Raw genomic sequence first — 22,492 nt, forward strand, 5'->3', positions numbered from 1 at the left:
AAATCTTGTTTTGAATTGATGATAAAGTCTAGAGTTCATTAATTCAGAATCCTTTCCGGTCTGAAGCTTTGGTTTGTTGGTTAATAAGTGTGGGTATTGTATATACAAGAACAATGCATATCCCTTTGTCTTCGAAGAACTTAAACAATTGATTTGAAGTAATATTTTTCTCTCATTGGTTAAAAAATTAATTTCCAAAACATTGAGGGATTTTAGCCATTGTTTGACTAAGTGTTACGTTAATGAAAAATTCAAATAATATGAAGAAGCGTTTGCTTTAGATTATAAATCTGACGGCAACGTTTAACATTCACCTAAATTATAGAATTTAGTTAATTTGAATTTAGTTCTTTTTCGCTTCTATTGGTGCTGAAGTTCAAATTTGAACTCGAAATGGTTTCGGCTTATGATATCTTGGCTTCGCTGGTACTTATCTTACTGGCGAATAAAGTGCATGCAGTATCTGTGTTATGCCAGGTAAGTTGAATATTTCTTTTTGCTTCGCAGGGGGACTAAACTTCAGGCCTTTTTGTCATTCAAATCTTTCTTTTTCTTTAGTGATTTTATTCAAACTTTCTGTGATTTCTGTTTGGAATTTTGTCATCAGTTTTGCGTCTGCATTTTTTTTGATTCATTAAGCAAGAAATCAAATATTTCTCGCATTGTTTCTATATTCTTTTTGAGTGAAAAAAAAAGAGATTGAGAATCCTTTATTCACACAGTTATGCGTTTTCAAAAACGAGATTTAAATCATTTAATCCGTTTAAATATTAAAACACCAACTTAACCATTTCCAGATAGTGACTTGTGTACCATTTTCTCGAAAAGACAGGCTAGGTAAACCTTTCACCTGCACGACACCACTTTTTTAATAACTAAATCAAAAATTCACGTTAATTAGTCAAATAGACAGAAGGAAAGCTGGTAATTGAGGCTAGACTTTGTTGATTTTAATTCAAAAGTCTCTACAAAAAATGCTTTAAATACTATCGATACCCTGAAATCACATCTAGGCTGATCTAAGTCGGGGCGCGCGTAACTCACAGATCAAATTGGAAATGCGTGGCTTGGGTTTTTGGAAGGGAGAAAACCAAAGAACCCGAACAAGTAGCCAGAATAAATAGCTTATTCTCCGTCAGCCCTGTCTTTATTTAACTTTATCTATTTTTAACTTGGAATTTATTAAGGGATTATTTTTAGATTTTGAAATTATTTGTTGATAAATTGAATAAAGATTATTATATGATAAATAAAGAACCCGAATCAAGGGGAGATACCTCACAAGCTCTACTCGGCACATTGTGTGATGTCAAAACTGGAATCAAACCCGAGACCCCAGAGGTGAGGCGAGTGTAGTCCGGTTTCGCCAACATTGATTCTCCATGCTTGATTTTACGACTATGATCTATATTAATGATGAATTTCTTTCATCAAATGACCTGTTAGCAACATATATCATCATCACTATCATCATTATCACCATCATCACCACACCATCACCACACCATCATCACCACACCATCACCACTACATCATCACCACACGTCACCATCATCACCACACCATCACCACACCATCATCACCACACGTCACCATCATCACCACACGTCACCATCATCACCAAACCATCATCAAGTTCACAATCATCATCAATATAACCATCATCATAATCATCAATATCACCATCCTAGTCATCATCATCACCATCATTATCACCATCAATCATATTATGATCACTCAAAATCTTCATCATCCCCACACCTCCCTGCATCAATATAACTATCGTCATCAGTCATTATCATTAGTATCATACTCTTATCCGATTTCCAGGTGAGGGACGCGCTTCGCAGTCATCGGGTCGCCGGTGCCGAGTGTAACCTATTGTCCAATGCTGGAATCTTCTTAAAAACAGCAAAAAGCTTGTCTAACTCATACGGCGTAGCAGTGATTGAGAAAGTACAACCGGGGAACTACCGAGTAAGTGCGTGACATTTATTACTTGTGTGACATCTTGACAAATCGTGTTGTGTGACAGTCAGTACGAGATCGGGACTATTTGGATGGTCCAATGACAAAAAGACGAATCATGTGGCCTGGACAGTATTGCGTTACAAATGACGAACTATGTGACATTTGACCTCGATATTATTGCATAATAGGTTACGAAGTGTGTGATATTTGGCCTTGACGGTATTTCATGACACATTTTGTATTTTTTGACATTTGGTCTGGACGGTATTGCGTGACCAGCGACGTATTGTGTGATATATGTGTTGTGTTACCTTCAGGTCCGCGCATCAAGAATCGGCTACTATACCCTAAGTGAATATCTTACAATAGCTCCCGATTCAGAGGAGTCAAAGATGATCCCTCTAGACTTGGTCATCTCTCCTAAACTGTCGTTGCGAGGGAACGTCGACATGTACAGAATCGTACTGACTTGGGGAAAAGTTCCGAGAGATTTGGATTCCTACATTCTGACTCCGTGGCCGACTAGTAGCAAGTGCAAGCACGGAAGGGTAAGGAAATGGAAATCTCTCTCCTAGCCTGTGGTACTTTTCCCTGGTCTCCACCCTCCTCTCCTCTCTTGGCTTCTCCTTCATTGCCCGTTCCTGCTATATCCTCTCCTCACCTAGACTGCTCTCCTTTTGCCTGCCCCCTGCTGTCCTGCCCTCCCCCTTCATCCATGTCCTCTCCTGCTCCGCCCTCCCCCTAGTCTGCCGGTTATCGTCCTCCCTATCATGCCTTTCTCCTCCCCTCCTATATTTACACCGGCTTTAGTTAGTTTGATCGATTCAAAATTAAGAACTTCTAAAAAGCCCAAAAGGTGGTCTCTAAGGCATACCAATTTTCACGAATGCTCTTGTGCGTAAAGGACAAATCCTTAAGGGATCAATGGTTGATCTCTGAGGCACGCCATAGCTTGGAGTATGCTCATTTATTAAGGCGTAGTGCGACTTAATAAAGAAATAGTGTGAAGACCAATAGACCAGTTTCGAATTCCAAATTACCGCTGTGTTCCTTCATTACAGACTCATTTGCACAGGGTTAGCCTCGTATCAGTGTTTAAATATTCACAAATACCAACGGTTAAGTAAAGAATGTACAACTTCAACAATACAAACACTTTGAAACTCGACGGACCTTGACTGGAACACGTGAATATTCTGCACAAACTCGAGGATAACCCTGTGCAAATGAGTCTGTAATCAAGAAACACAGCGGTAATTTGGAATTCGAAACGGGTCTATTATGGTTCTCGGCGGTACGCCGTTATTCAATGGAATTGAAATTGTAGGCACGATTCTAGCAATTCCTTCAATGAGGTAATAAATCAATGAAGCACACCATAATTCGACATTATTTAACCTGTAGCCTTAGGTTTGGCAATTGCTTCAGGGGTCCAAGTATCAAGCCCTGAGGCATCCCATAACTCCTTCATTTTTACGATTTAAGGTATTTTACAACGAAAGAAAGTGCAATCATGGTTCAGAGTCAATAGGACTAGATGTCGACGCTACTGACATGTATGGACCGGAGACAATTACCCTGAGGGGGGTGGAGTCGGGCTCGTTTAGCTACTACGTGCACATATACACGAATGGAGTCTGTTGGGATAAGATTCGAGCCAACGTCAAGGTTTATCAAGCATCTACTGGAGGACTGCTCTACAATATAAATCAGCCTAAGTGCAGTGAATGTAAGTACATTGTACAGGGAACAATGGTATCTACTATTTATTACTCACATGTGTTACTGACTTACAGTACGTACACGGTACGATATGCCATAACATTGAAATGACTTCCCATAAAAATGGTTATGGTATGAGTGGGAAACATACGGTACTGACTTACAGCATGTACACAGTACAACATGCCGTAACATTGAAATGGCTTCCCATAAGAATGGTTATCGTATAAGTGGGAAACATACGGTACTGACTTACAGTAGGTACACGTTAAGACATGCCGTAACATTGAAATGGCTTCCCATAAGAATGGTTATCGTATGAGTGCGAAACATACGGTACTGACTTACAACACGTACATGGTACGACATGCCATAACATTGAAATGGCTTCCCATAAGAATGGTTATGATATGAGTGGGAAACATACGGTACTGACTAACAACACGTACACGGTACGACATGCCATAACATTGAAATGGCTTCCCATAAGAATGGTTATGATATGAGTGGGAAACATACGGTACTGACTTACAACACGTACACGGTACGACATGCCGTAACATTGAAATGGCTTCCCATAAGAATGGTTATCGTATAAGTGGGAAACATACGGTACTGACTTACAGCACGCACACGGTACGACATGCCATAACATTGAAATGGCTTACCATAAGAATGGTTATGATATGAGTGGGAAACATACGGTACTGACTTACAACACGTACACGGTACGACATGCCGTAACATTGAAATGGCTTCCCATAAGAATGGTTATCGTATGAGTGGGAAACGTACGGTACTGACTTACAGCACGCACACGGTACGACATGCCATTACGTTCTAGTAATTCATCCCATCACAATGCGTCGGTTTTCCACTTGTATGAAAACCGATCGCTCTATCACCTAACGGTAAACTGTGAATTGCGTTATTGTATCGACATGGCCACCAAGTCCTTGTCATTATTTATCCTCAGCCGGTAGTGGCTTCTCAAAGTTCAACTGCTCGCGTTACTGGAACGTCCTCACATTCGATGCTTCAACTGCCAAGTTCAAGATTCATGCAGGCAGGTTTACCAACACAGCACCCACTCTGACAGACCATGGACTGGCGAATCCAAATTGTAACTGCACTGGGCGGGCCTTTATCACCGGAAATGACGTCATCCAGGCTGCTACGAGACTCTCAGATGAAGCCGTGAAGCTGAACATAGAGAAACTGTGTATAAAGGAGCTGGAAGAAATATACAACAATGCTGGTAAGGAGGGAGGGGAGGGTGGAGAAAAGAGAAAGCAACAGTGATGGTAAGGAGGAAGGGGAGGATGTAGTACAGAAAAAGTAAGAGTGATTTTAGGGAGGGAGGGGAGGGTGGAGTACAGAGAAAGTAACAGTGATGGTAAGTAGGGAGGGGACGGTGGAGTACAGAGAAAGTAACAGTGATAGTAAGGAGGAAGAGGAGGGTGTAGTACAGAGAAAGTAAGAGTGATTTTAAGGAGGGAGGGGAGGGTGGAGTACAGAGAAAGCAACAGTGATGGTAAGAAGGGAGGGGAGGGTGGAGTACAGAGAAAGTAAGAGATATGGTAAGAAGGGAGGGGAGGGTGGAGTACAGAGAAAGTAACAGTGATGGTCAGGAGGGATGGGAAGGTGGAGTTCCAAGGAAACGTAGAAATGGATAAAGTATGAGTGGAGCATCGTCTCAAGTCATAACGAACCTTTTTTCTGTATAGCTAAAAAGGACATTCGTCTCAACCCGTCGAAATCAATGGCCAAACTAGCGACATTCGTAAGCAATAGAATCGAGGAAAAGCGACGCCTGGCCATCGCGTTGAAAAACCTTATCAAGAACGAGTACGAAAAACATGTCAGGAGTTCTGCGTCCAGTCCCTCGTCAAGCGACACAAACTTAAAAGAGATCGCACAGAAGCAGTGCTGTACGTACGACGGGGACAAGGCGAGCTACTCTACTGCTTTTAATAAATGGGTCGATATGAAGTCGGTAAGTGACTGGTAACGCAATATCGTTGGTCACGATACATTTTTGCATGACACATAAATGATAAATGCATAGCGAGTCTACTAATGATTCAGTACGAAATCCAATCTCGTACCCAGAGCCTGCGTTTCTTCTGTCCTGCGGCGAAGAACGAGGCTCTGGCATAATCCATTTTTTGACGCATGCGAAATTTTCCGGAAGTGAAATATAATAGAGTTCTGTGTTTACTTCCGATCAAAATAAGAATTAGAGATCGGGAACATATTTATTTTTGCATAAGTATTTTAACGCATGCGCTCTTATACCGGAAGTCCAAGAAATCCTGGTCTCAAAAAATGGATTATGCCAGAGCCCTCGTTCTTCGCCGCAGGACAGAAGAAACGCAGGCTCTGGGTACGAGATTGTACGAAATCAGTATATTACTATTATTATTTTAACGCATGCGCACGGCAGCAGATGATAATCGCGCAAGAAAGTGTATTGTAGTAAGTTTTCAACCCGTTTCATTGAATTTCTTTTAATGATATCTTTTAACAGAGCTGTTGGTCTTGGCCCCAGGAAATCAAAGAGGTAAGATTCCTAGTTTCAATTTTGTAGAAAAAATTATGTTCCTTTCACTTATCTCTTTTCTTTCCCTCCTTCCCTCCTTCCCTCCTTCCTTCCTTCCTTCCTTCCTTCCTTCCTTCCTTCCTTCCCTCCTTCCCTCCTTCCTTCCTTCCTTCCTTCCCTCCTTCCCTCCTTCCCTCCTTCCTTCCTTCCTTCCTTCCTTCCTTCCTTCCTTCCCTCCTTCCTTCCTTCCTTCCTTCCTTCCTTCCTTCCTTCCTTCCTTCCTTCCTTCCTTCCTTCCTTCCTTCCTTCCTTCCTTCCTTCCTTCCTTCCTTCCTTCTCGGGGTCCCTGTGTGATAAAAGAGGCATGAGAGGTTTGGGGCGACAAAAATGCCAAATTAATCTACACACCACAGGTAGCCCACCAAATAAAACCCCAGTAAAGAAAGGCGCTTAAAATCTTAGTGATTCTCTCTCATCCTCGTGATTGTAGATGCCGCATGAATTAGTCTCTGTGTACGAGTGGACAGCACCTCTAGAAAAACTGATGATGAACAACTTTGATACAACATCTCAAAAGGTTTGTTAATTGTATCCATATTCATGTGTCTTCTCATGTACAACCGTTAAACAAAGAAATGATACTCTAGGGAATAACACGTGGTCTTGAGAATAAGATTCTTTGTTAGAATTGTATACATATTTATGTGTCTTCTCATGCTCAACCGTTAAACAAAGAAATGATACTCTAGGGAATGACACGTGGTCTTGAGAATAAGACTCTTTGTTTGAGTTGTATCCATATTTATGTGTCTTCTAATGCTCAACCGTTAAACAAAGAAATGATACTCTAGGGAATGACACGTGGTCTTGAGAATAAGATTCTTTGTTAGAATTGTATCCATATTTATGTGTCTTCTCATGCTCAACCATTAAACAAAGAAATGATACTCTAGGGAATGACACATGGTCTTGAGAATAAGATTCTTTGTTAGAGTTGTATACATATTCATGTGTCTTCTAATGCTCAACCGTTAAACAAAGAAATGATACTCTAGGGAATGACACGTGGAGATTAAGATTCTTTGTTTGAGTCGTATCCATAATTATGTGCCTTCTAATGCTCAACCGTTAAAAAAAGAAATGATACTCTAGGGAATGACACGTGGTCTTGAGAATAAGATTCTTTGTTAGAGTTGTATACATATTCATGTGTCTTCTAATGCTCAACCGTTAAACAAAGAAATGATACTCTAGTGGTCCTCTTCCCTTTCATTGTGTAATACGCCCTTACTCATTGTTGTAGTAAAATATTTTTTGTGTTTCCTAGGGAGAGCTCAAGTGGCAGTATTTCACTGACGATAAGACAGGCTTCCATCGAAGGTTCCCTGCTGAGGTACTAGGGAATGCTCAATGTGGTACGTTAAGATCGTCATCATGACATGAAGATACGAATGATGATGATGATTGCTCTACTGGATTGTCCAATAGATGGTTGGCAATTTAAATGACGACCAACTAAAACTAACTTCGTCATCTTAACATGAAGATACGAATGATGATGATGATTGCTCTACTGGATTGTCCAATAGATGGTTGGCAATTTAAATGACGACCAACTAAAACTAACTTCGTCATCTTACGCCAACTTATAAAGGTGATGGACTCAACATCTATTTATCGCTGTTTTTCCAGGCACGAGTGACCAGCGTTTGAAGCCCTGGTATATCGAAGGTGTTCGCGGACCAAAAAACATTATCATCTTGGTTGATATCAGCTACGCCATGAAAGAAGAAAACAAGTTCTTGTTTGCTCGTACGGCTATCGTTCAGGTTCTAAAGGGGATGCTGAATAATGATTTCACTAATGTAAGTCATTTTCTTGAGTATTATTCCCTTTTTTACTAGAAATGCTTTTCAGCTATGGTGCAATGTTTTCCCATTTCAGACCATGTGTCATTCCCTTGAGTATTATTTTAATCTTTACTAGGAATGCTTTTCAGCTATGGTACAATGTTTTCCCATTTCAGACCATGTGTCATTCCCTTGAGTATTATTTCTTTCTTTACTAGGAATGCTTTTCAGCTATGGTACAATGTTTTCCCATTTCAGACCGTGTGTCACTCCCTTGAGTATTATTTCTTTCTTACCAGGTTATCGCGTTTGCTGAAGCAGCCCTCCTACCGGGCATGACACACGGGGGAGAGTCCGATGACACGTATAACAGCTGTCTCAAGTCTCAGCTAGTTCAAGCAAATGAACAAAACCAGAAAGGTCTTGAAAGGTGAGACGGACTGCCCTGATTTTAGACCATCTTCCTGTAACTATTTGCTTGCTCGATGCAAGGGCTTTCAGCGTTGAGTGAAGAATCGCCACCCGGCTAGCTCAGTTGGTAAGAGCGTCGGTCCATTGTGCGGGAGGTCTTGGTTCAAGCCTCGGCCGGACCAACACTCAGGGTCTTAACTGAGGAGAAGGTACTACCTTTGTGATTACATCTGCAAATGGTTAGACCTTCACGTGGCTCGGATGATCACGTTAATGGCGGTCCCGTCCCTAATTAACTAGAGACGTTAACAGAAGACCACAAGTTTATCAGTTGAATTACTGTCAAGTGTTATCTTCCATAAACAAGGTTAACTAATTTATTTTTATCAAATCAATTTATCCGTTTCTCTTTCTTTTCTAATGTGTAGGTTTGTGCAAGATGTGATGCTGGCATCGGAGAAGACTGTCAATTATTACAACGCTATTTCTACTGCGCTAAAACTGGTGACGAACACCATGGCGAATAACAATAGAGATACACACGTGAGTAGCCATCCTGTGTATCGCACGCGTTGATTGGTAGAAATTACACATGTTTTGTTATGTAAATATTACGCGCGCTTTGATTGGTAGAAAGTACGCGCGCTTCACGCGCTTTGATATATTGCTCATGAGACGCATTTTGATATTTTATTGGTAGTTTTATTGGTAATTTGACGCTTTTATTGGTGGGATTACAAGGCACTGATTGGTGGAATTAACACCGCCTTTAATTGGTGGAAATTACGCAGGCTCTAATTGGTAGGAATAACACGCGCTCTGATTGGTGGAAATTAGAACTTAGACTATACTTGATTTGACTTTCTTTTTTTTTTTTTTTCGTTATTTTTGTTTGTTTTTATTTCAGTTAATATTCGTTACCGGTAGTCAGGATACGTCGACAGAGAGTATACCACAGCTCTTGAAGAACGCCAACACGTCGATCAGTGTCCATGTTTATCATCTTGTTGGGAGATCCAACAACAGCTACATCCGGGACAGCAGAGCCAAGCTGGCTGAAATGGCTGCTGTGACGAAGGGAAAGCTAGAGGTAAGAAGCATGGCTGCCACCTGAAGAACGAAAGAAGCAGTTCGAGTGTTTGAAGGATCTATTGAATATACTGATAGATCGTGTTCACGTGACGTCACAGCGGCCATTAATGGGTACCAAAACAATGCATTTTCTATCCTCCGGGAATTGAACTCTATTTTTATGCAAATACTGTGCAGAAAGTTTCTATTGTTTATGACTGCCTTCTCACGTGAGTGAAAACGCTCTATATATTAAATCGACCGACCGACCAACTAACTTTCTGACTGACTGATCGACTGACCGACTAGCCGACTTGACAGAATGACTGCCTAACATGCTAAATGGCTAACTGACTGACTGACTGACTGACTGACTGACTGACTGACTGACTGACTGACTGACTGACTGACTGACTGACTGACTGACTGACTGACTGATAGGTTTGCTGACTGCTAGGTTTGCCGATAAGATCTAGTTATAAAATATTATTCTTTTATCTCTACCTTTGATTTTCACTTCTGCAGACAATCTACGACTACAACGACCTGGCTTTTCGGATGGGAAGATTCTACAAGAACATTTACAACGAACGAATACAATCCTCCGATCCATATGTAAGTAAAATATCTGTCCTCATTTTGCTCGTTATATTTTTTCTCTCTTTCCTTCCTTGTCAACTCTTTTTAATCCCTTGATTTCTAGTTCTAGTTGAGCCTGATGAAGTTTTATACTCTCTTCTAAATAATAATCACCTCCCCACTCGTGCAACAACAATACAAACCGCTCCATTATTGTTTGTCTAGTTCTAGTTGAGTCTGACGATGTTTTCTATTTTTCTCGTAGCTGTCCTCACCTTCTTTTGATGAAAGACTTGGGATGTACGTGACACTAGGAGTACCGTGTTACACTGATAACAAGGTATCAGCATGTATCATCATCATCGTCGTCATCATCATGTATCATCATCATGTATCATCATCATGTATCATCATCATCATGCATCACCATCATCATCATCATGTATCATTATCACCATCAACATGTATCATCACCACGTATCATCATCACGTATCATCATCATAATCATCATCATCTTGTATCATCGTCTTCATCATTACCGCCATCATCAACATCATGTATCATCATGCATCATGTCTTTTTACATGTCTTTAATTCTTTCCCTCTGTTTTTCAAAGGAGCTTATTGGTGTTGTGGGAATCGATATTACTCTAAGTGAACTACTGAAGAACACTGTAGTAAGTCATATTCCTTCCTTCCTTCCTTCCTTCCTTCCTTTCATTATATTTTTTCTTTCCTTCTTAATCTCTTTCATTGTCGTTGTAGGCTTTTGGTCCGGGGGAGTTATCCTACACCTTTGTAATAGAGACAGACACTGGACGAGCATTAGTCCATCCACAGCTGCCCCTCCCTGGATTCATACAGAACGAACCAGTTGTCATCAACATCAAATACTTGGAACAAAGTTCTGGTAATATTAAGATTCTCTTGAGTATTATTTCTTTCTTTACTAGGAATGCTCTTTAGCTATGGTACAATGCTTTCTCATTTCAGACCATGTGCCATTCCCTTGAGTATTATTTCTTTTCTTCACTAGGAATGCTTTTCAGCTATGGTGCAATGTTGTCCCATTTCAGACCATGTGTCATTCCCTTGAGTATTATTAAGTTGTATCCATGTCCTTGTGTGTTGTCATGTGCAACAAACTCTGATACTCTGTATTGCATTTCGACATTTTTAATGTAATACAGTTATGGAGTCAATAGTTGACGTCATAATCACGTCTTTCAGGGTTTTCAACTGTGTTGGCATCGATGATGAGGAGAGAGACTGGTACCAAGGCTCTTCGTTCAGAGAGGGTGTTGTCACGTGGTGATCCAGCTTTCAATGGTAGTTAAACTTGTTTAGCTATTGATCTTTTATTTATCCATCCCATCCATCCACCCACCCATCCATCCATCCATCCATCCATCCATCCATCCATCCACCCACCCATCCATCCATCCATCCATCCATCCATCCATCCATCCATCCATCCATCCATCCATCCATCCATCCATCCATTCATCCATCCATCCATCCATCCATCCACCCATCCATCCATCCATCCATCCATCCATCAATCAATCCATCCCGTTTTTCAGCCATCATATATATTTCACTTCAACTGTCTCTAGGTTATCGCGGCATCAAATCTGACTTCACTTACTCCTGGAGACCAGTCAACAATACCAACTTCGCGGTGTGCGTCGTGGTTGCTAATGACGAACTCGATACTAAGGTAGCAACATATGTAACGTACGTACAGCAAAAACGAAAAAGAAAAAAATAGAAAAAAACTCGCGTACCGCGTACAGTTGTAAAGCACATGTTGACAAAACAAATATATTATTATTGTATATTTATTATTATTTTTCGTAGGCCATGGATATTCCTAACGCCAACCCTCAGCCAGATCTGTACCACCGTTACGACATTGTGAAACATCTTAAAGTTGGTTCAATCATTGAAGACAAACCCATCGCTTTCTTGAACAATATTACCTTCCCTGCGACTTTATCCCGATCAAAGTAAGTATACTTGCCTTGCCTTGCCTTGCCTTGCCTTGCCTTGCCTTGCCTTGCCTTGCCTTGCCTTGCCTTGCCTTGCCTTGCCTTGCCTTGCCCATTTTTCCTTTCATTTTTCAACCCATTCATTCCCATCATTTCCTTTCCACTTCATGCTTTTTCATATTTACCTCACCATTATTTATCCTTTTCCCTAGCTACTTTTTAAGTTCTAGTTGTTTCAACGACCCCTACAGATTCGAAAATACTCCGGTAGGTAAACACGCCCAATTCTGCCAAAATTTTAACTGATTGCTTAGTTGTTATAATTTATTCGGTAAAGAATAAGGTCAAAAAGATTATCATCTCACGGGACCCACTTTAGGGGGGGTGGGGGTGGGGATACCTGGTATCCTTCACCTAAAGGGAGCACGCCAGACTGGGTCTTGTTTACGAGAGTCCGGCTCTCATTCGTCTCTCGACGCCATCTTGGATGTTTCTCAGTGTATCGATGTTTCCGGTTTTTCTCAGTGTATCGAGGGCGCGGATCACGAGCGCGACGTTTTTCCTTATCCGCGCCTTCGATACACTAATGGGAAAAACTGTGTAATCATTCAAGATGGCGTCGCGTAAACAAGACCCCGTCTGGCGTGCTCTCTTGATCACCTCTGAAAGTGAAATTCTTAATTTTGTCCTCAAACATCTTTGTCAGTCAAATCACAGAATTTGAATGTACTGTCTGTTTGCATGTATCGTATTCTAAACAACGTATCTGTGTATAGGAATAATGACTACAAATACCCAGCATCGAACATTCCAACGGGTCTCTAGAGGGGGTAGGGGGAACGGGGTATTTACCAGTATCCACTACAACCCTTGTTTTGAATTTGTTCCTTTATGATGAAAAAAAACCCACATTTTTTAGGAAACACTTGAATTCGTCAAGGAGCTGTCTGACTTCGTGGACGGTAAGCGAAGTGTTCCACCAATGCAGGCGCTAAAGAAAGAAGTGTTGGCGGATATACGACTAACGCGAGAAATCGAACAATGGTAAGTTGGGATTCCTGTGGTAAAATATAAAAAGACTGGGCTACCTGTGGATTATAGTACTTTGTTTGCAAACGTAGAACGTGGTGCATTCTGGTCTACCTTGAGTACAAATATCGTGATTTATGGTGTTCTTTGTACCCAGGCTTGACCACAATGCATCATGTTTATTGAACTTGGCAAAGCGTTTTTCACACTTTGAATAGTGCGCGCAGATGGCGTCAGAACCATAGTCTGTTAAACTAATACAATCCTTTGACTAAACAACGTTTAGTCAAAGGACTGTACAACACAGCTCTCGATCGATCAGAGCGTGCGTTCTATGTAGGTAATTTAAAAAAACGAGGTACAAACACCCGCAGACTCTTCAGTTTTGTGTCTTGGTGCTCTATATTTCAGCTTTGTTTCTATTTATATTTCTTTATTTTCTCTATTTTGTTTCAGTTGGAATCGTAACCCGATGCGAGTGCTAGGCGCAGATGCCGCATGGCGTTACATCGCTACCAACTCTGGTGCCATGAGACAGTATCCAGGAAGACAGACGTACAATAACAGGTAAGGACGTCACGCAATCTACATGTCACGCGATGTACACGTCACGCGATAATAGGGAACGCGTGATTAATTTTTTATACTAAAAATTCTTTAATTTGATTATTTTTTATTTTGCTGTCAAGATACGACCCTACCACCCGACCCTGGTACCACGCTGCCAAGTCGTACCCAGGCAAGCTCACCTTCTCTGTGCCATATTTGGACAATGGTGGCGCAGGCGTTGTCGTGACAACCAGCCAAACGATAAGCAGCGTCTCTATGGTGAGTCTTTGATTGGTTCATTTTATCTGGGCCGTTTAAGAGGGCGTCTCTGTAACAGCGTGCCACTCGATCTTGGCTCGAAAAATAGATTTCTTTCATATTCCTATCATCGAAAGTACTATCTATCCTCACTACAAAATTGCAGTTAGAATTGTTCTAAATTCTTTTTTCCACCCGCTATGCGAATTTTTGTCCATCGACCCCAAATCAGCGAAAGACGCCGATTTTCGAGGTCGGCCGAGGGCTATTTTCAAAGTCTGTTTTCTCGGGTTTCTCTGCACATAAAAGCTAATTTTTCTATCCAGAACTTTAGTCTAGTGTAACTTCTGCATAAAAACAGTAATAGTTTTTTTTTGGAATGCGCGAATTCTGAAAAATAATCCTAACTGATCGAGACTACTGAAAGCGTGACATGGAAAGCTAAGATTATGAGACCTCGAATATTGCATATTTCTCATTTGTGGCACCTAATCCAGCCCTAAAATATCATTCAACCTTGAGATAAGAAGCTCTTTTATAGATGTGTGCAATAAAATTTGCGGCACTTTGCGTTTCTACGAAATAAGCTAAGTTTCAAATTGTTCTATTTTCAGTTATTTCCTTGCGTGACACGACAGGCCGTTGGGTCTGTGATGGCTACTTCTTTGCTCATTATCCTCAATACCAATACCTAAAATATAATATGATGAATTAAAAACCTTAACTTTACAATATTTGTTCCATTATAAAAGATTTCAATGATCTACGGCTTCATTTAATAGTGTTTCAATAAGCTGTTTTGAAATTTCACCGCACAGTAATTGTTTTAATTTGCATATCTCGAGGTCGGGAGGTCAATCGCTATTTGCTTTTTTAATTGTAGTAAAGAAATTCTTGCTTTATCTCGAAACATACTAAAGAGATCCAAAACTGAGAACTGTTTTTGTTCGTAGAGCTGAATATTTCTAGTTTTTTTAGTTGAAGGTAACATATCATTCATATCATTGTAAGTAAAGGATGTACTTGCCCGCGTTAGTAGCGTTATTCACTGTGTTATTGATCAACTCTATACTTATATTAGTAGTACTTGGAATACTGAATATATGTCTTTGTACTAAATACCAGTGAGTTAGACTAGGACGTCTAAATTGAAGACTCTTGCAAAAAAAAAAAAGAAATAAAAGAAAAAAGAAAACAAAATAACAATGCATAATAATTTTTTTTAAATATACATCTTTTAAATATAATACAAATAACCATTATTACAAATAAAAATATATATCTAAGAGCGAAATTCAGTCAGAGAGAAATGAAACTATATACGATGGGCTCCGCCGACAACCAGACGAAGCTTCTTATATATCACTTGTTCAAGAGACACCTTCAACACTTAGCATGAGCTGGGCTCTAAAACCAAGAACCGGATCGAGCTGCTCGTTTTACAGAAAATGTGCGGTCGTATTTGACAGCAAAGTTTAACCTGGGTGAGAGGACTGGTAGAAAAGCAGACCCTGAACAAGTTGCCACGGAAATGCGGTGCGCGAGAAATGAGAACGATGAAAGGCGCTTTGAAAGAGAAGAATGGCTATCGAAGACCCAGATTGCAGGATTCTTTTCACGTCTTTCCACTTCGCGAAAAAAATCCACAGTACGAGATATTACCGTGACCAGTCCTCAGGAAAATGTACGATCTTTGGTAGAAGAGGAAGACATTCAGGATGTAATACCAGAGTCAGAACGTATGAATCTGTTCAAGGGCGGATCCAGGACGGGGGGGGCAAAGGGGGGCTGAAGCCCCCCCTTCAGCAGAAAAAAACGATGCTATTTTATATTGTTTTCCGTTGTGTTGACGGAAGAAACTCAATTACACTCCCCCCCCCCCCCCCCAACTCAATTAGCCCCCCCTTGCTGTTACAAGAAATTGATCATGAGCATAGCATATTGGCCTGCAACACCCCATTATGTCACGTTCGATCCTTGCGCCTACTATATCAAAGAAACAAGATCTCAGCCTTCAATGTTGCAATGCTGAAAAAAATACTTAATCACTTTGAAGTACAGTTTAGATCTAAAGGCCTTAAGGCAGAGCTCGTGCGTTTGGTTGGCGAGGTCATTAAGGAATGCAAGTGTTCTCCGCAGTAGAATCAGTAGTGCTAGCTAGCTATACCGCAAACCGGTTGGCTCAGCTAGTTGGTTGAGCATCGGGACTTTCGTGCGGGAGGTCGTGCCTCGAGTCCCAGCCGGACCAACACTCAGGGTCTTAAAATAACTGAGAAGAAAGTGCTGCCTCTGTAATTACATCTGCAAATGGCTTTCAAGTGGCTCGGATGACCACTTTAAATGGCGGTCTCGTCCCTTCACAATCATCATTACTAACCAACATCGGAGGGACGTAAAAGAACCATTGAGGACGTAAAGAAACCCTGGCAGTGACCACCCTCAGTGCCTACACTTCATACTAACCATCTCTCATGCTTGTAAATTGCACAAAAAGCAATCTGTCATTAACAACTCAATGTAAAGCGCCTTTGATTATATTCATATAGAAAAGGCGCTATATATAAATTCATAAGATCATTGTAAGCATTTAATCTTAGTTCAGTGAGTACGCGACAGGGGCGGCGGAAGCTGAACATTATCCATTGGAGGACTTGGAGGAGCACGTCAAAACAGCCTGTACTGATTGACTGTTTTAAAATCGCCTTGAAAATAATGTAGTTCCGAATTCATGTAGATAACCAAAGAATTTGCTTTTGTAATGAAGATGATGATGATGATGATGATAATGACAATGACAATGACAATGATAATGATAATAATGATTTATTAAATTATAATAAAAATAACATTAATGATATTTATATTAATAATGATAATAATAATAATAATAATAATAATAATAACAACAAAAAAAAACATAAAAAAACATCAATAAGAACAACCTACCAAAGATTTCAGGAATATCAACCATCACAGATTTTGAAAGAATGCTTTAGACGCAACCATAATAGCTTGGCTTCAAAGCAGTTGAACTTAATCGAGTAGAGTGAGAGCTGAATGTTTCTCTAAGAGAAATGAGCAATACATTGATTCATTGATTGAATAATGATAATAATAATAATGGTTTATTTGAAGCATATATCTACAGAGTAGCCCTATGTCTTCAAAATTATTGGAGGAGCCAGTACCCGCAACCCCCACTTCCGAACCGCCGCCCCTGTATGATCATAATTTTCACAATCACTTGTTCTGTAGTTATGAATGACTTCATACGTTTGATTGCACCTGTTGCAAAAATCGTCGTCTCAGCCGAAGAACAGTCAAGACTGCAAAGTATTTTTTCGAAAAAATGATAGTATATGGAGTTCGAAAATATCGGGAGGACGAAATACCTTTTCACAATAGAAAATGATGGATAATTTATAAAGGAAATAAACGTTGAGAATGTTAAATGACTAGTGACAAAGATATCAATGATATATTTACTACAACTTAAAAAAAACTAGAAATATTCAGCTCTACAAACAAGAACAGTTCTCAGTTTTGGATCTTTTTAGGGTGTTTCGAGATATTACTAAGCGAGGATTTCTTTACTAAATTTACTATGATTAAATAAACAAATAACGATTGACCTCCTGACCTCGAGATATGCAAATTAAAAGTCTTACCATAAACCACGAAACGAAACGAAACGAAACGACACAATAAAATGCGAAACGAGGATTTCGCATTTTACAAATCTGTAAAATGCGAAACGACAGACTGTAAAATGCGAAATGTATATTCAGTTTAAAATATATAAATAGATGAAAGTGAAACTGCATATAAACTTAACGATTGTGTTACCTGAGGCTTTGCGATCCCATGTTTAACTGTCCCATGTTTTACTTTGAATGTCTGTGGGAAGAACAATGTAAACTTTCGTTTACAGTTTAACTCAGTTCAACTCGTGTTGTTGTGGCGCCATTTTGAATGCACAGGGACCCCAATCGAATCATAATATATGACTCAAGAGAAAAAAATTTAGCCCCAAAGGTTTTACTTTTGAACTTATTTCAATGAGGTAAGAGAAGTATGGCGTTTAAAATTCTTTGAAGCGTTTTCCTTATGTTTTGCCATCGAGTTATAACAGTCTGGTGCGTCTGGTGCTGAATAACAGCTGTACTAGAAAAATGTCATTAGCATGAATATCACTTTGAGTATCAATTTTGACTTAACCACATGTTTATGTTAGTTATGAAGAAGTATGGCGTTTAAAATTCTTTGAAGCGTTTTCCTTATGTTTTGCCGTCGAGTTATAACAGTCTGGTGCGTCTGGTGCTGAATAACAGCTGTACTAGAAAAATGTCATTCGCATGAATATCACTTTGAGTATCAATTTTGACTTAACCACGTGTTTATGTTAGTTATGCATAGTTTGTGCTGCATGCTTTTCTGAGAAAAAGAAAACTAGAAATAAATTGAATCCTTTTCTCGCTTTTCTTCTTGTGGGCCTCCTTTGTGGTGTCATATATTATGATTCGATTGGGGTCCCTGTGCATTCAAAATGGCGTCACAACAACACGAGTTGAAGTATTTCAATATAGTTTATAAATTTGTGGCTTTTGGTACATGGAAAGTTTACACTGTTCTTCCCACTGAGATTCAAAGTAATCTCTAATTTTCTAAGACATTGAGCTACACAGTTTTCATCTAATTTCGTGAGTAAGCTTACAGTTAAACATGAGATCGCAAAGCCTCAGGTTACAGTCTGTCGTTTCGCATTTTACAGATTTGTAAAATGCGAAATGACGGTTTCGCATTTTAAAGATCTGTAAAATGCGAAATCTTCGTTTCGCATTTTATTGTGTCGTTTCGTTTCGTTTCGTCTCGTTTCGTGGTTTATGGTAAGCCAATTAAAACAATTACTGTGCGGTGAAATTTCAAAACAGCTTATTGAAACACTATTAAATGAAGCCGTAGATCATTGAAATCTTTTATAATGGAACAAATATTGTAAAGTTAAGGTTTTTAATTCATCATATTATATTTTAGGTATTGGTATTGAGGATAATGAGCAAAGAAGTAGCCATCACAGACCCAACGGCCTGTCGTGTCACGCAAGGAAATAACTGAAAATAAAACAATTTGAAACTTAGCTTATTTCGTAGAAAAGCAAAGTGCCGCAAATTTTATTGCACACATCTATAAAAGAGCTTCTTATCTCAAGGTTGAATGATATTTTAGGGCTGGATTAGGTGCCACAAATGAGAAATATGCAATATTCGAGGTCTCATAATCTTAGCTTTCCATGTCACGCTTTCAGTAGTCTCGATCAGTTAGGATTATTTTTCAGAATTCGCGCATTCCAAAAAAAACTATTACTGTTTTTATGCAGAAGTTACACTAGACTAAAGTTCTGGATAGAAAAATTAGCTTTTATGTGCAGAGAAACCCGAGAAAACAGACTTTGAAAATAGCCCTCGGCCGACCTCGAAAATCGGCGTCTTTCATTGATTTGGGGTCGATGGACAAAAATTCGCATAGCGGGTGGAAAAAAGAATTTAGAACAATTCTAACTGCAATTTTGTAGTGAGGATAGATAGTACTTTCGATGATAGGAATATAAAAGAAATCTATTTTTCGAGCCAAGATCGAGTGGCACGCTGTTACAGAGACGCCCTCTTAATAGCTGACGTAATATATCAAACACGTGAAAGAGGGTTTCATCCGATCGTTTCCAAACGCCGAAAAGTGAGTTGAAGAACGAGTTTTTTTTAACCAGCTTCAAGGTGATTGGATAAAGGATGAAACACTCTTTCAAGTGCTTGATATGGCTTCTCAAACTATTAATAATTCTTGGAGAAATTTAAAGCATAAGTTGCCCAAATTCTTTGCTAATTAAGATCTCATTTCCAAACCTCCTTTACGCCAGTGACTTTTTTTGTTTTATCCTCATTAAGTATATATGAATAAGTTTTAGAAGTAAAAGTGGCATATAGACCCTTGCATTGATGTCCTAGAGGAATTGTTCTGGGGGATAAAACAATAGGTCGTCTTTCCTTATGGAAAAAAAAACCATTGTTTTGTCCCCCAGAACAATATTCCTCTCGGGAATCAGTGTAAGGGGTCTATATCCAAGTTTCATTAGGAATTTTGAGATTCAAGATTGCAAAGGCAAATTAATCAAGGATGGGTAGAAGTAGTGCATTCGTGTTTCTCGTCTACGTTCTAGGGTTCTAGAGATATGACTCAACGATTTCTAAGAATGGGGCTCCTGTGCAATCCAGCTAGAGTGATCCTGGAAACGTATGTAATCCTTTTTGTGGCCTGGGTTTCCTGTGGAGTCAGTAAAATATGGCATTTGGTCGGGAAAAAATCAGGAAATTTTATTTCACCAGGAGATTTTCATTTTTCTTGTTTCAGGTACGAGCTGTCATGGGGATAGACTGGAAGATGAAAAAGATTAATGAAATTGTAACCGGAAGTGAAGCCATATGTCAACATTCTTCCGGTAAGAAAATACTTCCGGTTTGATTCAAATTGGTTTGACTCTCGAGCTTTTGTCAAACATCAAAATGAAGATGGTGCATTGTGGTCTAGCCTGGGTGTTTTCTATTAATCTATTTTTTCATTTTCAGTCGCCTGCATATTGATTGACCCAAATGGTTATGTAGTTTACTCCAAGCAGTTTATTTTCAAACCGAGGTGGTTTTACTTTTTCTTCCTTCCTTCATGACTTCTTCAGGAAGAAGGAAGGAGGGAGGGAGGGAGGGAGGGGGGAGGGGGAGGGAGGGGATGGAGGGGGCGGAAGGACGGGAGGAGGGCTGGTGCGGGGCGGGGTTGTCTGATGGAGTTGTTTTGTGTGTAGGCATGGGATCTGGCAGGCAGTCAGTCGGTAAGTGCTTGTCTTGTGCTTCTTTATTTCTTTCTTTCTTTCGTTCTTTCTTTTGTCTTTCTTCTTTCTTTCTTTCTTTCTTTCTTTCTTTCTTTCCTTCTTTCCTTCCTTCCTTCCTTTCTTTCTTTCATCTCAGACCATGTGTCATTCCCTTGAGTATTATTTTTTCTTGTCATACAGCATTACCAAGAAACGTGTCCATTTGGCGTACAAACACCCTGAACTGCTGCGAGATTTGATGAAGAAGGGAGTCATATCGACGAGTCTGGCCTGCAATGATCTGGAGGTAAATAACTCTCTCTCAGGTTCTATCTTTGTTCTGAACGCATACTGAGTGTTCAAATATTCACAAATACCAACGGTAAAGTAGATAATGCACAACCTTAACAAAACAAACACTTGGAAATTCCACTGGAATGCATGAATATTCGAAATAATTCCATACGAAATCCAGGCTAACCCTATAGAACAGGGTCTAGTTGTACGAAGCCTGGATAGCGCTATTCCAACGGATAAATCCTTATCCAGTGGATAAATTTATTGGATAACAACGTCGACTTATCCACTGGATAAGGATTTATCCGCCGGATAGCACTATGCAGGCTTCATACAATCGGGCACTGGAGTATTGAGTCTTCTTATTTGGATCATGCTTTTGTTCTTTTACCTTATATACTGGAAGAGCGAAAGCGTTGCATCCAAAGTATTTCTAACGTGATTGTTTATTTATTTTTTAACTGTCTACAGCTTGGTCAGACTTACATCAACTACAAGATAGCAGATGATATTCCTAGGTATGTGGTGGACTGGATTTGATCTGTTGTAACATTAGATTCCAATTTATTTTGATATTTTTCTCTGTATTTTTTTTCTTGTAACAATGATTAACACAGCAGCTGCATCATGTATCATCATCATCATCATACATCATCGTTATCACTACCATCATTATCATCATTACCATCATCATTATCATCATCATGTATCATCATCATCACTATCATGTATCATCATCACTATCATGTATCATGTATCATCATCATGTATCATCATTATCATCATCATGTATCATCATCATGTATCATCATGTATCATCATCATCATGTATCATCATCATGTATCATCATCATGTATCATCATCATGTATCATCATCATCATCATCATGTATCATCATCATGTATTATTATGTATCATCATCATCATCATGTATCATCATCATCACTATCATGTATCATCATCATGTATCATCATCATGTATCGTCATCATGTATCATCATCATGTATCATCATCACTATCATGTATCATCATCATGTATCATCACCATGTATCATCATCATGTATCATCATCATGTATCATCATCATCATGTATCAACATCATGTATCATCATCACCATCATCATCATCATGATACCATCACTATTACTTTAATATTCATACTCCTTTATATCTCCAGTGGTAAAGTGGAAGGAACCACCCGTTGTGGTAGCTACATCATGGTACCCGTCCCTAACACCAACGTGTACCTTATAGCCCTGGACGGCGGGGACTGCCCTGATACTACCGTCAAATGCCGATCAGTAAGTTGGAATTTGAATATGTTTTTGGCACTTTTCTTATACACGATTTTTTTCACTCTTT

General features: G+C 39.6%; 1 protein-coding gene across 3 annotated transcripts in view; it reads left to right on the forward strand.

The window, feature by feature from the left end:
* The window catches only part of LOC116293439 (VWFA and cache domain-containing protein 1), a 23,821-nt gene continuing 1,329 nt past the window's right edge, over positions 1-22,492 (forward strand). Inside the window, exons 1-28 of one of the 3 annotated variants that reach the window (XM_089027729.1) lie at positions 4-1,977; positions 2,289-2,519; positions 3,457-3,700; positions 4,670-4,951; positions 5,421-5,689; positions 6,224-6,256; positions 6,726-6,812; positions 7,563-7,650; positions 7,928-8,100; positions 8,385-8,515; positions 8,925-9,039; positions 9,404-9,586; positions 10,093-10,182; positions 10,412-10,486; positions 10,765-10,824; positions 10,913-11,057; positions 11,378-11,476; positions 11,764-11,867; positions 12,008-12,156; positions 12,351-12,405; positions 13,058-13,182; positions 13,624-13,734; positions 13,857-13,995; positions 20,380-20,467; positions 20,595-20,661; positions 21,032-21,137; positions 21,608-21,645; positions 22,308-22,431. In XM_089027729.1, the coding sequence (XP_088883855.1) occupies positions 2,364-2,519; positions 3,457-3,700; positions 4,670-4,951; positions 5,421-5,689; positions 6,224-6,256; positions 6,726-6,812; positions 7,563-7,650; positions 7,928-8,100; positions 8,385-8,515; positions 8,925-9,039; positions 9,404-9,586; positions 10,093-10,182; positions 10,412-10,486; positions 10,765-10,824; positions 10,913-11,057; positions 11,378-11,476; positions 11,764-11,867; positions 12,008-12,156; positions 12,351-12,405; positions 13,058-13,182; positions 13,624-13,734; positions 13,857-13,995; positions 20,380-20,467; positions 20,595-20,661; positions 21,032-21,137; positions 21,608-21,645; positions 22,308-22,431 (3,336 nt within the window). In that variant the 5' untranslated portion in view covers positions 4-1,977; positions 2,289-2,363. Of the gene's footprint in view, positions 1,978-2,288; positions 2,520-3,456; positions 3,701-4,669; positions 4,952-5,420; positions 5,690-6,223; positions 6,257-6,725; positions 6,813-7,562; positions 7,651-7,927; positions 8,101-8,384; positions 8,516-8,924; positions 9,040-9,403; positions 9,587-10,092; positions 10,183-10,411; positions 10,487-10,764; positions 10,825-10,912; positions 11,058-11,377; positions 11,477-11,763; positions 11,868-12,007; positions 12,157-12,350; positions 12,406-13,057; positions 13,183-13,623; positions 13,735-13,856; positions 13,996-20,188; positions 20,263-20,379; positions 20,468-20,594; positions 20,662-21,031; positions 21,138-21,598; positions 21,646-22,307; positions 22,432-22,492 lie in introns of those variants that run through there. The other 2 variants (XM_089027725.1, XR_016119327.1) reach the window with 2 other exon arrangements.

This window comes from Actinia tenebrosa, unplaced genomic scaffold, assembly GCF_029948245.1.
Source record: "Actinia tenebrosa isolate PJP-AT-01 unplaced genomic scaffold, QUT_ActTen_1.0 PGA_scaffold0__85_contigs__length_37466705, whole genome shotgun sequence".
Lineage (NCBI taxonomy): Eukaryota > Metazoa > Cnidaria > Anthozoa > Actiniaria > Actiniidae > Actinia > Actinia tenebrosa.